At 37.5% G+C, this 18,206-nt stretch overlaps 1 protein-coding gene across 2 annotated transcripts in view; it reads left to right on the plus strand.

Annotated features, from left to right (window-relative positions):
- The window catches only part of LOC127845783 (FACT complex subunit SPT16-like), a 46,143-nt gene that overhangs the window by 12,723 nt on the left and 15,214 nt on the right, over positions 1-18,206 (plus strand). Inside the window, exons 8-16 of one of the 2 annotated variants that reach the window (XM_052376921.1) lie at positions 6,095-6,267; positions 6,905-7,069; positions 7,753-7,865; positions 9,672-9,845; positions 10,068-10,127; positions 10,693-10,808; positions 11,694-11,776; positions 12,576-12,646; positions 13,617-13,744. In XM_052376921.1, coding sequence (XP_052232881.1) covers positions 6,095-6,267; positions 6,905-7,069; positions 7,753-7,865; positions 9,672-9,845; positions 10,068-10,127; positions 10,693-10,808; positions 11,694-11,776; positions 12,576-12,646; positions 13,617-13,744 — 1,083 coding nt within the window. The remainder of the gene's footprint in view (positions 1-6,094; positions 6,268-6,904; positions 7,070-7,752; positions 7,866-9,671; positions 9,846-10,067; positions 10,128-10,692; positions 10,809-11,693; positions 11,777-12,575; positions 12,647-13,616; positions 13,745-18,206) is intronic. The other variant, XM_052376922.1, reaches the window with a different exon arrangement.

The raw sequence follows: 18,206 nt of genomic DNA on the forward strand, positions 1-18,206 counted from the left end.
TTAAGACAATTAGATGTCATGAGTCAAGCCTGCTCAAGGTCATGTTTTCTATCAAGGTCAAAAGTTTGAACCCTTTTTATACGCCCGTATAAAATACGGGACGTATTATGTGAAACCCCTTGGCGGGCGGGCGGGCGGCGGGCGGAAGGCATCACTTTGTCCGGACTCTAATTCAAATTGTATTCATCCGATCTTCACCAAACTTGGTCAGCAGTTGCATCTAGTTGATATCTAGGCCAAGTTCGAATATGGGTCATGCCGGGTCAAAAACTAGGTCATAGGGTCAATAAGTGCATTTTCAAAGGGGCCACTTTGTCCGGACTCTATTTCAAATTGTATTCATCCGATCTTCACCAAACTTGGTCAGCAGTTGCATCTAGTTGATATATAGGCCAAGTTCGAATATGGGTCATGCCGGGTCAAAAACTAGGTCATAGGGTCAATTAGTGCATTTTCAACGGCGCCACTTTGTCCGGACTCTAATTCAAATAGTTTTCATCCAATCTTCACCAAACTTGCTCAGAAGTTGAGTCTAGACAATATCTAGGCCAAGTTGGAATATGGGTCATGCCGGGTCAAAAACTAGGTCATGGGGTCACTTAGTGCATTTCAAGGATTTCATGGTGTCCGCTCTCTAAATGAAGTAGTTTTCACCCGATCTTCACCAAATTTGGTCAAAAGTTGTGTCTATATGATATGTAGGTCAGGTTTAAATATGGGTCATGCCAGGTCAAAAACTAGGTCACGAGGTTACTTAGTGCATTTCAAGCATTTAGCATGGTGTCCGCTCTCTAATTGAAGTAGTTTTCATCTGATCTTCACCTAATTTGGTTACAAGTTGTGTCTAGATGATATGTAGGTCAAGTTCGAATATGGGTCATGCCCGGTCAAAAACGAGGTCACATGGTGCATTTAAAGCATTTAGCATGGTGTCCGCTCTCTAATTGAAGTAGTTTTCATCTGATCTTCACCAAATTTAGTCAGATGTTACATCTAAATGATATCTAGGTCAAGTTCAAATATGGGTCATGCCAAGTCAATAACTAGGTCTTGAGGTCACTTAGTGCATTTCAAGCATTGAGCATGGTGTCCAAAACCTTCGAACGGGCGTATCTTGTGACAGTTTGGCACTCTTGTTTTGTTGTGTGGTGCATTTCTAATTTACCAATTAAAGGATTTTCATCAAACTTTAGCTAAATGTCTATGTCATATTTTTGAGGTCAAACTAATTATTGACTTTATTTTACATCAATTTAATTCCCTAGCACTTTATAATATACATTTTAGAAAGCATTTAAACATTCACTATTGAAAATTGCTATACTGTTCTTTATCATAATTTTAATATTGTTTTATTTTTAGCTCACGTGTCACGAAGTGACATGGTGAGCTTATGTGACCGTGTGATGTCCGGCGTCCGTATGTGCGTGCATGCGTGTGTGTTTGTCCATCATCAATTTGTTTGTGTAGACAGTAGAGGTCACAGTTTTCATCCTATCTTTATGAAATTTGGTCAGAATGTTTATCTTGATCAAATCTGGGTTGGGATTGTATTTGGGTCATCTGGGATCAAAAACTAGGTCACTAGGTCAAAAACTAGGTCAAATAATAGAAAAACCTTGTGTAGACAATAGAGGTCGCAGTTTTCAGCCAATCTTTATTAAATTTAGTCAGAATGTTTATCTTGATGAAATCTGGCTTGGGAATGTATTTGGGTCATATGGGGTCAAAAACTAGGTCACTAGGTCAAAAACTAGGTCAAATAATAGAAAAACCTTGTGTAGACAATAGAGGTCGCAGTTTTCATCCAATCTTTATGAAATTTGGTCAGAATGTTTATCTTGATGAAATCTGAGGTGGCATTGTATTTGTGTCCTCTGAGGTAAAAAACTAGGTCACTAGGTCAAATAATAGAAAAACCGTCAACAATTTGTGTAGACAGTTGAGGTCACAGTTTTCATCCAATCTTTATGAAATTTGGTCAGAATGTTTGTCTTGATGAAATCTGGGTTGGGATTGTATTTTGGTCATCTGGGGCCAAACACTAGGTCACTAGGTAAAAAACTAGGTCACTAGGTGAAATAATAGAAAAACCTTGTATAGACAATAGAGGTCGCAGTTTTCATCCAATCATTATGAAATTTGGACAGAATGTTTATCTTGATGAAATCTGGGTTGGGATTGTATTTGGGTCATCTTGGGTCAAAAACTAGGTCACTAGTTAAAATAATAGAAAAACCTGGTGTAGACAATAGAGGTCACAGTTTTCATCCAATCTTCATGAAATTTGGTCAGAATGTTTGTCTTGACAGTCCTACTCGGTTACTCCTTTCTCCATAGATTCAACAAGATCAGGGCTAATCTTTTTAACTGTTCAGGGGTCATTATCAAAGTGGTGTGAAACACTGATCACTGTTGGAAGTGATAACATGAACGTATCTTTCTTTTTTGGGAACAAAAATATATGGATAAAACTGAAAATTATAATTGAGATACTTATTATGAAGGACAAGCGTGAATTTAAGTAGATATAAGGTACAAATCATCATTCTGCCTGTAAAAGAATACAAATGGTAAATACCTGAAATATCTTCTTCTAGTGCCTTGGCTATGCTTTTCCAGACATTTGAAGTGAAATCATATGCAGAACTGCGTTGGTTGTATAATTACGGGTAATTTTCCACGAATTTTATTAGTTTTTAAGTTGATTTTTGAGATGACAGCTTTGCTGATGGTTCTAAATGCCTTCCGTATCTTGTCCGCATTAGAATGCTCACTTAAGCATTTTTTTGCGGACGCCTATTGCCCATGCGGATATGCGGATGCGGAGGAATGGAATAAGCGCAGTGCATTTCAACTGGTTCTATTTTTGTTTGCGTATACGGATGCGGATATGGACAGATGGAATAGTAGCGTTAAACATTTGATTGTAGAAAAATACAGGGGCATGCATTTTAATAGGTATCAAAGAGTTAATATTAATTAACTAAAGCACATTTTAATAAAGAGCATCGTGCTTGTATTTGAATGATGGATTAAAATTTAAAGAACAGATTAGAACGTGTACATAGTTTATTATTGAATTGAACAACATATAAATTGATGTTAATTAAACAAGGTGGAAACTATGGAAAGTATATATACGCGAAGAGTATGTAATGATCTCAGAGCATAATTATAATTATGTTATATAAAATTATAATGCAGATATTTTCCATTACACATAATTATCAAATTATTCAGAGGTAAACAATTAAATATTCCTCAGCCCTCTTGCTGACGTCAAATTAAATACTGCTGACAGGGAATGATAATTCATCGACAGTTCCTGTGTGCTTTTGTCTTGAAGAATTTCACAATACCTTTCGTTTAAAATATTCAAGAAACTGTCATATTGCATGTGTTACCTTGTATATCTGTTTCAAGAACTGTTTGATGTCTTCTGCTCTTTTAAGTGACCTTTGGTTGATGAATATTTCAAACAGAATTTGGCAAACAAGAGGAGTTTCAATATACCACTCCGAGAGCATATTAAATGATTTTGTGGACAATGGCTTTGTTTGAGGTTTATCATAGCAACATTGCCATGTTTCATCAGTATCTTCAAAGATAGAATCTGTGTCACAATCATAAGATATCCAATGATACAAAACATATTCATTTAGTCTTCCGGACAGAAAATCATCTCGCAATTTAAAACGCATGTATTCCCCTGAAGAGTATTCATACTTTTTTATAGATCCAGAAAAACACACAAATTCTGAACACGTTTCCATGTGGTTTGTTTTTACATGTGATGATATAATAGTCTTAATATCAGGAATGGAAGCCTGGCTGTCTTCTGAAATGTCTGCATAAACATGTAACGACTTATTATGCGTACAGTGACTGGTACAATCAGACAATACAATTGAATTCAAAAAGCACTGGTCAGGCATTGCATTCATCACTTGTGACTCAATAATAGAAGGATTGCGTGTATTTTTTCCACTGATACATATTCGCTCACCCATTTTAACATGCTCCCGTTGCTTTGTTCTTTCCAAAATTTCATTTCTTAACTGCTCGATTATCGCCCCGGCAAGTTGGTGCGCCTGTTGCATTTCGGATAAGAATTTAGTTTTTCTTCATAATTGTTGTCTCATATGTATCACTTTCAATTTTAAAATCTCCTTCTCTTATAAAATGCATTTCAAACAAACATGTTTTCCTCCAGCTTTCTTCAGTAAAGTCATTTTTGTAAAATGAATTTAATGTTGTAATGTCACTTTCCTCAATTTTAAGTTCCGACAAAAGGACTGTAGAAAGAAAATCAACATTAGCTATACATGTATGTTTGTATATCTCTTTTGTAGATGTAATGGGGGTTTCCTCTGACTGTTAAACTAAAATCCCCTTAATTTCCTTCGAAGCCTGTCTACACACTTCATATGTGTTGCTATATGACATACAGTATTGCACTATGCTCTCCAGTTTAAGTGAAGGTTTTACTTCAACACTTTTTACACGGTGATCCTTTCCTTTCAACCATCTGAAAATGTTGCCACTTTTAATTGCTGGTTCATCTCCACACTTATTGCTTTTTAGAAATGCTTTGAACTCATCAAAGATAATATATTCTGAATCATTTTCGTCAAAAACTATTCTAAGGTCCCTCACTGATGGAATATGAAAAGTCATTTTTGTTGTCAATCTGAAAGAGTAAAGAAAACTATCTTTTAAAATCATGTATAACATCTATTAGTTTTTATTTCAATCATTTCATATTACATGTTCGGTGCTTGTTACATGTCAAATTTAAAATCTAACAAAGGTGAACATAAAATTATTTTACTAACAAATTTCATGCTTACCTGTTTTATACATATCCAAAAAATCAAAATAAATGTTTATTGGCTATTAATATTTTTCACAACTGCTAATTACACTAGTCAATAACTCTTTGAAACATGTTGCAGCAGATTCACATTTGGCCAGATACAACACATGGGTTCATTTATTATCGCCAAGCAGGCTGTTGTCAGCCTGACAGGGGAGTGTGCTTTATGGCCACAGAACAGTTAACACTAATTAGTTCTTCAGATAAGCCGATGGCTAAAATCTAGCCGTCCTGGGAGTAACTTGGTAGGGGTGTTGATGAAATCTGGGTTGGGATTGTATTTTGGTCATCTGGGGTCAAAAACTAGGTCACTATGTCAAATAATAGAAAAACCTTGTGTAAACAATAGACTGGTCACAGTTTTTATCCAATTTTTATAAAATTTGATCAGAATGTTTATTTTGATGAAATCTGTGTTGGGATTGCATTTGGGTCACCTGGGGTCAAAAACTAGGTCAATATGTCAAATATTAGAAAAACCTTGTGTAGACAATAGAGGTCACAGTTTTCATGCAATCTTTATGAAATTTGGTCAGAATGTTTATCTTGATGAAAACTGGGTTGGGATTGTATTAGGTTAGTCAGGTGAGCGATTCAGGGCCATCATGGCCCTCTTGTTTCCAATTTTATGGTCCACCGTGCTTATACCAATCAAGGCAGAGACTGTAACTTATAAAACAAAAAAATTAGTACCCCTTTCAACTCAGAAACATAGTGAAATGGCTATATGCAACCAGCATATAACCAGAACAGCCTGCAATAATGTATAGAACTGATGTTGGCCGCTCATTAGTACTAAAGGGCTGCAAATGAAGCCTTTAATACTTGAATATAGTAAGAAAGGTCTTAAATTTTATCTTATAAGGGACTAAAAATGTGTTAAAAAGCTTGTTTGAGCAGGAAAGGGTTATCATGTATTTTAGTTCTGATGACAGCCAACACTATGAAGAATTTGTGAGCAAACAAACAATGTCCCTATTTTAGTCAAAACGACGATATTTTTCCAAATCCAAAGTGCCACGAACCCATTTCAAAATGATTTTATAAAATGTATGTGTGTTTTAGTTCTGATTACAACCTCCACTATAAATATTTGTAAGCAAACAAACATCGATAATGTCCCAATTTGACTCAAAACGACCTGATTTTTCAAAATTCGAAGTGCCACAAACCCATTCCAAAATGGTTTTAAAAAAAGGTTATTGTACGTTTCAGTTCTGATGACAACCTCCATTTTGGCACGATCATCTGCAGCATGGGCCTGCGCTACAAGTCCTACTGCTCCAACATTGTGCGCACCATTATGGTGGACCCCAACGACAAGATGAAGGAGTGCTATGAGCTGCTGTTGGAGGTCGAAGAGGAGATATTGAAAACACTCACGCATGGTAGGTGGAATATGAAGAGCATGTGGGTAAAGTGTTTGCCTGGAGTAGCCTGTGCACAGGCTTATCAGGAACAACACTTTTCACCTAAACTGGATTTTCGAGCAGAAGGGATTTCTTTTCAACAAAATATTCCATGTTAGGGGAAAGTGTCTTCCCTAATTAGTGGTGGGCTGACTGCACAGGCTAATCTAGGACAACACTATGCACGTGCTTTAAGGCCTGTTTTCCCATAGTATTTCTAAAATCAAAAGCGTTGAATGCACACCATCATGGCCCCAATGATCATGGTGCATGCATGTGTGTGAAGTGTTGCCCCAGGTAACCATGCACAGTCTACACAGGCTTATCGGCGACAACACTTTTGCACATGCATTCAGCCCAGTTTCTCAGATTTTGGCACAAACAAATTGTTATCCATAATATGTCATGGATTCCTAATTGCAGCATGTAATGCAATTCACCATCAAAATATGTTCTTTGTTTTAAATAACTACCTCTCCAACACTACAAAAAAAATTGTGCAACTCTGTCTTTTGTTCAATGTGCTTCAAATGAGTGATGAATGAAATGATATATGTAAGTATAAATGAAATAACCCCTTTAAAATACTTTGTCTAAATCAGAAGTTCATTTCCAGGTGCCAAACTCGGCTCAGTATTTGAGGCAGCTGTCAAGATAGTGAAGACGAAGCAATCAAGTCTGCTTGACAAGATGACAAAAACTATTGGCTTTGCCATGGGCCTGGAGTTCAGGGAGGGAGCTCTGCTCATCACCAGCATGAGCGATGTTGTAGCAAAGAAAGGTATGCTAGTGACACAGTTTGCCTTCGCATTTCAAAACACACATTATGGGTCATAAGACAATCTAAATTCAATATCTGCTGATGGTTTTTAAGAGAAAGTATGATGAAATTGCAGCTTTGAAAATGATGTGGCTTCCACAGGATGTTACTAAATGAATGCTCCTTATCATAATGACGCTTCCCCTTTTGAATGCTTAATTAAGCTTTCCAATGACCCAGATTATTTGATTGTGCAATAGTAAAATGGCGGCCATTTTGGGTCTGATTTGGTAGTTTCATTGGCTTGAAATATTTTTTCTCCATTTTTGCATTGAAAAACAACCTGCACGTTATACTTGGGGCCCACTTTACATGGTAAAATCGGTATAACTTAAGATTTTTTTCATTTTTCTAACTCAGTTTTATGATTGCTTTTAATTTATTGACATAATTGTATAATTATAGACCATACAGTTAAAAATTGTGTTCACTCATAAATTGTGCAAATAAGAAATAGACCACGATGTGAGTAGTCATCTCCGTTTTAAGTTGTTCAATTCAATTTTATGTTTGAGCCTTTAGATGATCCTAATATTGTAATTTATACTTCATTGGAATGAGATTGAAAGAGTGCAAGATCTCAAACCTAAAAAACATTTCTCAAATGTTCCGAATTGTTTAATTTCACAGTAACCCTGTTTCAGGCATGACATTCAATGTAAACGTTGGTTTCTCGGATCTGGCCAACAAGGAGAGCAAAGATGCTGCTGGCAAGACGTACGCTTTGTTTATTGGCGACACGGTGCTTGTAAATGAGGTATAATTTCAGTGCTTACATGCCTTCCATATTAGCAAAATGTTGCAGATTTAAGTCTTGCCTGAAGTAAATGAGCTTTTTATGGAAAAGCAGGGTTTAATTCATGTGCATAAAGTTTCATCCCAGATTAGCCTGTGAAGTATGCGCAGGTTAATCAGATACCACACTTTCTGCTTTATGGTATTTATCGTTGAAAAGAATATAAAGATGTCTTGTCTTATCAAAAGAGGGCTGATCAGTCTAATCAGGGACGGCACTTCAGACATGCATTAAGCCCCAGAGTGAGGCTCACATATATTAACCCTTTGCATGCTGGGAAATTTGTTGTCTGCAAAAATGTCGTCTGCTGAATTTCTAAAATTAGCATTTTCTTTGATTTTTTTCAAAGAATACTATCAGAATAGCAAACAGTTTGGATCCTGATGAGATGCCACGTTCTGTGGTGTCTCATCTGGATCCAAACTGTTTGCAAAGGCCTTCAAAATTCGGTTCCAGCTCTGGAAGAGTTAAATGTCCTGCAAATCTAAAATTTAAAATCCATTTCAGTGATTTAAGGCAATTGGAATGATTTGCCTTAAATAAATTACCAGACAATTTTCTCTTGAAAATGTTTTTGGAGTTTCTTTTGTTTATGCCTATATTTATTCCCTGCAGTGAGTGAGTATATTGGAGTCACTTTGTCCATTGACTGGTCAGTTTGTCTACGTAAAATATATCTGAAAATCTATCTCAAAGTCTGAAGGAGAACACAAATGAAGTCAAGATGTCAGTGGTTGGACATTCCCAAATGTAGATGTCAGACATATTTATTCCAACATACTTATAATTCTATAAAATATTAATAGTGTATACTTTAAATGAGCCTATTTCAAGCAAGTATTATATTTAATTTAATAAACATTGTATAATTTTTACAAAATGGGTGTTGACACCTTTGCAATATGTGACAATATCAGCTGGTAGCTTTGTGTACATTTCAACAAGCCTTTGGAAGAAAACCACTTTGATATTAACGATAATTTGAATTGAGACAACAGTTTTTATATAAAATAAGAATTTAAAAGGTCAGGAGTAGATTTCAACTGATAAGAAATATTTAACAAATGCAAGTGTGATATAAAGCAGTTCAGCTGTAAATGTGGAGAACACTGCTTCCTTATTTCTTAAGCATTATGTTTGAAACTTTACATTTGTTATCACAATGAAGGGCAAGACGCTTTTCATCTGAGTTAATTGCCATTGAACATACCTGGCCAAGTGGTGCAAGGGTATTAGTCACAATTGTTAAAACGCTCTAGTTAAACAAATGTCTATAAAATGTTCACAATGATTCTAATATATGTGCATAGTCATTTGTAATTGCTTGAATTAAATGGAGTGCCACTCAACTCTGGGTTAACAAGGTTTAATGCATGTGGTAAAGTGTCGCCCCAGATAAGCCTGTGCAGTTCCCACAGACTTATCAGTGATAACACTTTCGGCTTCATCTGGAATATTCACAAAGAAGAGATTTTCTTCAAACAAAAAAAACATCAAAGCAAAATATGTCCCTGATTAGCCTGTGCGTACAGGCTTAACTGGGACGACACTTAGCGCACATGCTTTCAGTCTTGTTTTCCCAGAGCAAAGTTCAAATATGTTCTCAAAATCTGTTATTTGGTTGTATTCTGAGAACAGTTTTAGTGGGTGTTTTTTTTTTTGGCAATCATTTATGAAAGTGCAGTTCTAGTGCATTTTAACTAGAAACTATTGTAAATGTTCCTTGATTTTCGTTTCACTATGCCTATATCTATATAATCACTTCAGGACTCTCCAGCGTCAGTGTTGACAAACTCAAAGAAGCGCTGGAAGCATGTTGGCATCTTCCTGAAGGATGAGGATGAAGTGGAAGAAGAGGACAATGAGGAGGAAGAGAAGGAGGCAGCCCCGGAAATGTTGGGCAGGGGACGCAGGAATGCTGTACTGGAGAACAGAACTAGGGTAAGGTGTTCTGGGGAGACCATGAATTCATAATATTACCACATTATTTCCATAAATATTGGCAAGAAAATGGGTCTAGCTGTGATTTATGATGCACATGAAGATTTGTTGGACCCATTTTCAAAAATGATTCTTAATGGGGGACAAATGTCCAATTTTTAAAATGGTATAGAAAAATAATTAAATTTTCGATGTATATCTGCTTTTTGATTGGTTAAATAGACAAGAGGCCGCCATGGAAATGCCGGGGAGGGGAATGCAGAACTAGAAAACCGAACTAGGGTAAAGTGTTGTGGCGAGGCTGGGAATTCATGTTATTATTACATTATTTCAACAAATGTTGGTAAAAAATGGGTTAGGTTAAGATGTATGTTGCACTGGCAAATTTGTTGAAAACATTTTCAAAAACGATTATCATTATCGGACAAAAATTACAAATGTCTATGGTACAAAGTATTAGGTAAGGTTCACATTGAGATCCTCTTTTTGATTGGTTTATTATACAAGTCAGCAGTTTGCCAAGCAATTCTTGTACAATTGCTTAACTGCTAGAAAACTTTACAATCTGAACAGTATAATTCTGAGAATCTGGGCAGGTTTGAACAGATAAATTTTACCTGTTCAGTGTTTATGGCCTTGTGCTTATTTTAGTAAGGGAATTGAATTGATGTTGTTACACTCTAAAGCTGATATCCTATAAGTAAATCTTATATAAATTTAAGGAACCTCGTGGGCTATGTTATCTTGGTATTTCACTTGGGTTTAGCATAAATTAAGATATAACTTGGGTATTTTTGTGAAGAACGCGCCTTGCACAGTATATTTCCTCGAATATCTCCTTTCACAGCCGGATGCTACAACAGAGGAAAAGAGACTCAAACACCAGAAGGAGTTGGCTCACCGGCTGAACGAGGAGGCCAGGGAGAGATTGCGGGGAATACAGACTGGAGGGGATGGGAAAAAGTAGGTACCAGGAACTCAGTCTAAAGACTGGGGTGGGGTGCTTTAAAATGTAGGAATTGGAAGCTCAGTCTATAGACTGGGTTGGGGTTGTGATAACGGTTAAAAAGTAGGTACAGTACTGTAAACTTATCTCAAACAGTGAGGGAATAAACTCTGGCCAGTAAGGTTATGAGTACCTGCCTTGTCTCAAACAGTCAGGGAATTTCAAATGGTAGGTTGATAAATAGTATGTACTGGAAAATAAAATGTGATGAGTATAAACAGTGGGGGATTACAGACTGAGGAGTATGCTTAAATATATATAAACTCAGTCTTAAATATTGTGGGAAAACTGCCTGAGAGGGATGATAAACATAACGGATGCCTTTTTCAATTTCTAAAAGTAAAAAATGCTTCAATTTGCTCATCACATTCTGACAATTTGATGATATTGAACAAAATGTATATAATAATTAACCAATTGACTCTCATACTCTCAAAATGAAACTGGCTATGAATATGCAGCCTGTATAAAACCAGAGTAACACACTGACAGTTTCATGCTGTTTGCTGATCATCAATATCTGAGGGTTGGAAATGAGGCCTTTTAACTTGGAATCTTTTAAAAACTGTTTTCAATTTTATTTGATTTTCTAAGGGACTACAAACACATAAAAATAGTAAAGGGTTTAAAAGTTTGGAGTACATTTCTCTCAAACTTTATCCATGTCGTGATAAATGTTAATGTAAAATTAACAGTGTAATAAAAATGTCACACATATTTGGGCAGTAAAGAAGTAGGGATAACAGTGTTGCCTAAAGCCAATTTGACTCATTTTTCCCCAGTCCAAGGTCATATGAATTCTCTAAAACTTGTTTTTAATTGCATCATTTAAATACTTTCAGACTGCGTAAATCCAATGTCTCTTACAAGAGTATTTCACATTTGCCCAATGAGACAGAAGTGCGGGAACTGAAGTTGTTTGTTGGTAAGGGAAATAGCTTATGTGATAGAAGCAATTTGATTTTATGTCAATTATTTGTTTGATGAGATAAGCAACTGGAGCTTTTGTTAAGAAAAATCTTAATCGGAACCGTCTAGTTACAAGTAGATGATCATAGATATAAGCCATGCACAATTTTGCCATTTCTGTATTTCAATCTATCATCTGCTTTCTTGTTATTCTTTTCAAGTGGTGCACATTTTTGCCATCTTCTATATGACAATGGAATTAATGCTTTCTTATTATTCTTTTTAAGGATTGCACAATTTTGCCATCTTATATGACAATGGAATTAATGCTTTCTTGTTATTCTTTTTAAGCAGTGCACAATTTTGCCATCTTATATGACAATGGAATTAATGCTTTCTTGTTATTCTTTTTAAGCAGTGCATAATTTTGCCATCTTCTATGACAATAGAATTAATGCTTTCTTATTATTCTTTTTAAGCAGTGCACAATTTTGCCATCTTATATGACAATTGAATTAATGCTTTCTTGTTATTCTTAAGTGGTGTATAATTTTGCCAACTTATATGGCAATTGGCTAAATGCTTTCTTATTATTCTTTTTAAGTGGTGTACACATTTGCCATCTTCTTTGATAATGGGCTAAATGCTTTCTCATTATTCTTTTTAAGTGGTGCACATTTATTTTTACCATCTTCTATGACAATGTACTTAATGCTTTCTTGTTATTCTTTTTAAGCAGTGCACAATTTTGTCATCTTATATGGCAATTGACTTTCTTATTATTCTTTGAATTGTGATTTGTTTGATGCTTTCAGACAAGAAGTATGAGACCATTATCTTGCCCATATTTGGGCTACCCACTCCATTCCACATCTCCACGGTGAAGGTAAGTTGTTAGATGCCTGTATATGAGATTATGCCCACATGGTACCAAATGATGGACTGGTAATGTAGGCTTTAGCATGAGGCTGTTCATATGTTCTGACTTGATTATCAGATACGATTGTTTCAAGCTAACCCTTCAGTGATTTGTTTTCCTTATTAATAAAGAACCCGTAAAAGGTACTTTTGCAATCAAAGAAATACTACAACATTTCCAAAAATCTCACAAGGAAGGAAAATTTCGTCAATTTTGTTCCAGAAGTGCAATGCAAGTGAACAAATAAAATGAGCACTGAAACTGAACATTTCAAACCAAAGTGCATATAAATGAATATTTGAATTTGTTTGTGCAATTTATGCCAAGCAATTTGAAAGACCCACAATTCCAACTCTGAAGATTTTATTTTCCCAATATCTTTTTTTCCCGCAATTTTTTCTTTATTGTTACGACACCGGTACTTTTCCCAATTGAGCAAAAAAGCAAATGCTATTCTCAAACATTTGTATGAGTTCTTGTGAAATAGCCATGGGGGTAATGATGAAATTTTCATAAATATTTGACACTGTGAAGCTATAATTTGTTTGTTACATGAAGTTCGCACATGCTTGATATAGATAAAAACAGTGCATTTGTTTTAAAAAAAGAAACAAGAATACCAAAAGTGGAAGTGGAAAATGTTATTCTGGATCAGCATGTGCAGACTGAACAATTTCATTTAATTGGACATGTTACATATATCAGCCTCATTCTGGTAGAATGAAACTTAATACACGTGTGTAAAATGTAGTCCTAAGTTTGCTTCTGCAGTCCACATATGCCATCAGGGGCGACACTTTCGGCCTAGACTGAAATTTCATCTGGAAGAGACTTCTTTAAACGACAAAGTCCATAAAAGCAGAAAGTGCAGTCCCTGATAAGCCTTTGCAGTCCGCAATCTGGGACAACACTTTACGCACACGCACGTTTTTTCCAGAACATCAGCCAGTCTGTAGAGGGTGACTACACATACCTGCGTGTGAACTTCTTCCACCCAGGGTCGGCTCTTGGCAGAAATGAGGGCAATCTCTTCCCTCAGCCCGACGCCACCTTCCTTAAGGAGATGTAAGTCTTCAGACCATGGTGGCGCTACCAGTAGCCAAAATAGCCAGTGACTCTGAAATCTCTAATCAGTTTTTAAATTCTTAAATTGGTTAAAAATATGTCTGACAATATATCGATATAACCAATCGCTGTGGCATAGTGGATAAGGGGTCCGCCTAGGGATCGGGAGGTCAAAGGTTCGAGCCCCATGGCGAGCGTTTGTCGAAAGATGTATGTTTGTCATGGGACTTGTTCCGATATGGCCGGCTCGTGAGCCGCGAGCGTTAAACATGAATGGTTACCGACTTCTATCCCCATGGCGCCTGGTATAGTGATAGGAGTTGAGAGGTACATGGTATACACGCAAAGGTGTCACATAAGCCAAATTGGCTGGCCCTTTCAATAGGGGTGACACTATAATAAAAAAGACCTTTACCTTTATTTTAAAAAGAGGGCTGATTTTCAAACAACTGAAAACCGTTCTAATTAACAACTAATTCTGCTTTCTTAGCACAAACCTACTCAGACCACTGTGGGCCTGTTGATATACAGGAGGTGGTGGGGGTTAATTCATTCCTAAACACGAGAATTGCCAATGGGCTTTCTTTGAATTATGCTTGTTGAGTCGTAGGTAATTTTCATTAAGTAGTTACATCACAAATATTTTATAAATATATGACTATGAATAATTATAAACATAATTATGAATCTTAAATCTTAATATTTGTTGCGTTTTTATGCTCCCCCCCAAAATTTTTTGGGGGGGAGCATATAGTCGCCGCTTCGTCTGTCCGTGCACAATTTTTGTTCGGACTATTTCTCAGCAACTAATGACCGGAATTCAATGAAACTTTATGGGAAGCTTCACTGCAAAGAGGAGATGTGCATATTATCAGCGGGTTCTGGTCAGAGGATTTTTTACAGAATTATGGCCCTTTGAAATTTTCCATTAACTGTACATATAGTGCAATTCTTGTCCGGGCTATTTCTCGGCAACTAATGACCGGAATTCAATGAAACTTTATGGGAAGCTTCACTACCAAGAGGAGATGTGCATATTATCAGCGGGTTCTGGTCGGATGATTTTTCACAGAATTATGGCCCTTTGAAATTTTCCATTAACAGTACATATAGTGCAATTCTTGTCCGGGCTATTTCTTAGCAACTAATGACCGGAATTCAATGAAGCTCTATGGGAAGCTTCACTACCAAGAGGAGATGTGCATATTATCAGCGGGTTCTGGTCGGATGATTTTTCACAGAGTGATGGCCCTTTGAAATTTTATATAAAACAATTATTGTCCCCCCAACTACTGTGCCCTCAAGACATTTCCTTTTATCTGAATATATAGTGCAATATTGTGACAAAAAAAAACTTTGGGGAGCATCACCCGTCTCTGACAGTTTCTTGTTTCAAAATGTTTATCGTCTGTAATAATAATAATTAATTGATTTTCTTGATAGTGTCAAACCGCCATGTTGAAAATGTTATGTTGTTGAGCCGTGTTTTCTGATTGGCTAGGCAAATTTCAAGATTTGCATACCATTAATAGCCTTAAATCTGACATTGCAGAGGAGGTTAATTTCTTGTGAAAAAATGTCAACAGACAATGTAGTATGAAAAATACTCATAAATAAACAATTTTGTGTTACTTAGGAACACTTCATGAACAATTTATAAAAGAGGAAATATTTGATGAGAGCTCTGATGAATTAAAAAAAAAAAGTCACGTTTTTGATAAGCAAAACAATGGTGACCTGGTCAAAACTTATTTCTGTAACGACTGCATAATTTGGGATTATTCACGTAATTTCACACATCTCTATTACACGACTCGACAAGATACCATGACTCAACCAGAACCTACCATATGCAAATAGGACCCTATGTAACAGTGTGACAAGCTTTTATGGTGTGAGGATGGAGATAATAAATTCCATGAGAGCCAGAAAGGCTTAGCATTGTCTTGTTTGCATGTTAGCCACATAATACGAAAATGTGTTTTTTGCTATATGCGGCCAGTGTAGCTCCAGATAAGCCTTTTCATCTGCACAATCCGGTCAGGAGCTGCCCTTTCTGCTAATGAGACCATTAAACCTTGCATGACTTGATATCAAACAGGATAGGGCCTGACAAGTCTGCTGGTCTTCATGACTTGATATCAAACAGGCTAGGGCCTGACAAGTCTGCTGGTCTTCATGACTTGATATCAAACAGGATAGGGCCTGACAAGTCTGCTGGTCTTCATGACTTGATATCAAACAGGATAGGGCCTGACAAGTCTGCTGGTCTTCATGACTTGATATCAAACAGGCTAGGGCCTGACAAGTCTGCTGGTCTTCATGACTTGATATCAAACAGGATAGGGCCTGACAAGTCTGCTGGTCTTCATGACTTGATATCAAACAGGCTAGGGCCTGACAAGTCTGCTGGTCTTCATGACTTGATATCAAACAGGATAGGGCCTGACAAGTCTGCTGGTCTTCATGACTTGATATCAAACAGGATAGGGCCTGACAAGTCTGCTGATCTTCAGCTATTTTGGCTTCATGTCATATTACACATTTTTGCATGATGTGCATTGAATAAAAAAACTGTGATAAAAACAGCTCTTAAGTCTGTGACTCCCCTGTGTGACAATGCTCCAGTTGGGTCTGTGACTCCCCTTTGTGACAAAGCACCAGTTAAGTATGTGACTCCCCTATGTGGCAAAGCTCCAGTTAAGTCTGTGACCCCCTATGTGACAAAGCTCCAGTTAAGTATGTCACTCCCCTATGTGACAAAGCTTCAGTTAAGTCTGTGACTCCCCTATGTGGCAAAGCTCCAGTTAAGTCTGTGATCTCCTATGTGACAAAGCTCCAGTTAAGTATGTCACTCCCCTATGTGACAAAGCTCCAGTTGGGTCTGTAATTCCCCTTTGTGACAAAGCTCCAGTTAAGTATGTGACTCCCCTATGTGGCAAAGCTCCAGTTAAGTCTGTGACCCCCTTTGTGGCAAAGCTCCAGTTAAGTATGTGACTCCCCTATGTGACAAAGCTCCAGTTAAGTCTGTGACCCCCTATGTGACAAAGCTCCAGTTAAGTATGTGACTCCCCTATGTGACAAAGCTTCAGTTAAGTATGTGACTCCCCTATGTGGCAAAGCTCCAGTTAAGTTTGTGACTCCCCTATGTGGCAAAGCTCCAGTTAAGTATGTGACTCCCCTATGTGACAAAGCTCCAGTTAAGTATGTGACTCCCCTATGTGGCAAACCTCCAGTTAAGTATGTGACTCCCCTATGTGGCAAAGCTGCAGTTAAGTCTGTGACCCCCCCTATGCGACAAAGCTCCAGTTAAGTTTGTGACTCCCCTATGTGAGAAAGCTCCAGTTGGGTCTGTGACTCCCCTATGTGACAAAGCTCCTGTTAAGTATGTGACTCCCCTATTTGACAAAGCTCCAGTTAAGGATGTGACTCCCCTGTGTGACAAAGCTCCAGTTAAGTATGTGACTCCCCTATGTGACAAAGCTCCAGTTAAGTATGTGACTCCCCTATGTGACAAAGCTCCAGTTAAGTCTGTGACTCCCCTATGTGACAAAGCTCCAGTTAAGTATGTGACTCCCCTATGTGACAAAGCTCCAGTTAAGTATGTGACCCCCCTATGTGACAAAGCTCCAGTTAAGTTTGTGACTCCCCTATGTGGCAAAGCTCCAGTTAAGTCTGTGACTCCCCTAAGTTACAAAACCCCAGTTAAGTCTGTGACTCCCCTATGTGACAAAGCTCCAGTTAAGTCTGTGACTCCCCTATGTGACAAAGCTCCTGTTAAGTCTGTGACTCCCCTTTGTGACAAAGCTCCAGTTAATTCTGTGACCCCCCTATATGACAAAGCTCCAGTTAAGTATGTGACTCCCCTGTGTGACAAAGCTCCAGTTAAGTCTATGACCCCCACCCCTTTTTGACACAGCTCCAGTTAAGTCAGTGACTCCCCTATGTGACAAAGCTCTAGTTAAGTCTATGACCCCCCTTTTTGACAAAGCTCCAGTTAAGTCTGTGACTCCCCTATGTGACAAAGCTCCAGTTAAGTTTGTGACTCCCCTATGCGACAAAGCTGCAGTTGAGTCTGTGACTCCCCTATGTGACAAAGCTCAAGTTAAGTCTGTGACTCCCCTATGTTACAAAGCTCCAGTTAAGTCTGTGACCCCCCTATGTGACAAAGCTTCAGTTAAGTATGTGACTCCCCTTTGTGACAAAACTCCAGATAAGTCTGTGACCCCCTATGTGACAAAGCTCTAGTTAAGTCTGTGACTCCCCTATGTGAGAAAGCTCCAGATAAGTCTCTGACTCCCCTATGTGACAAAGCTCTAGTTAAGTCTGTGAATCACCTTTGTGACAAAGCCCCAGTTAAGTCTGTGACTCCCCTATGTGACAAAGCTCCAGTTAAATCTGTGACTCCCCTATGTGGCAAAGCTCCAGTTAAGTCTGTGACCCCCTTTGTAACAAAGCTACC

This window comes from Dreissena polymorpha, chromosome 9 (genome assembly GCF_020536995.1).
Source record: "Dreissena polymorpha isolate Duluth1 chromosome 9, UMN_Dpol_1.0, whole genome shotgun sequence".
NCBI lineage: Eukaryota > Metazoa > Mollusca > Bivalvia > Myida > Dreissenidae > Dreissena > Dreissena polymorpha.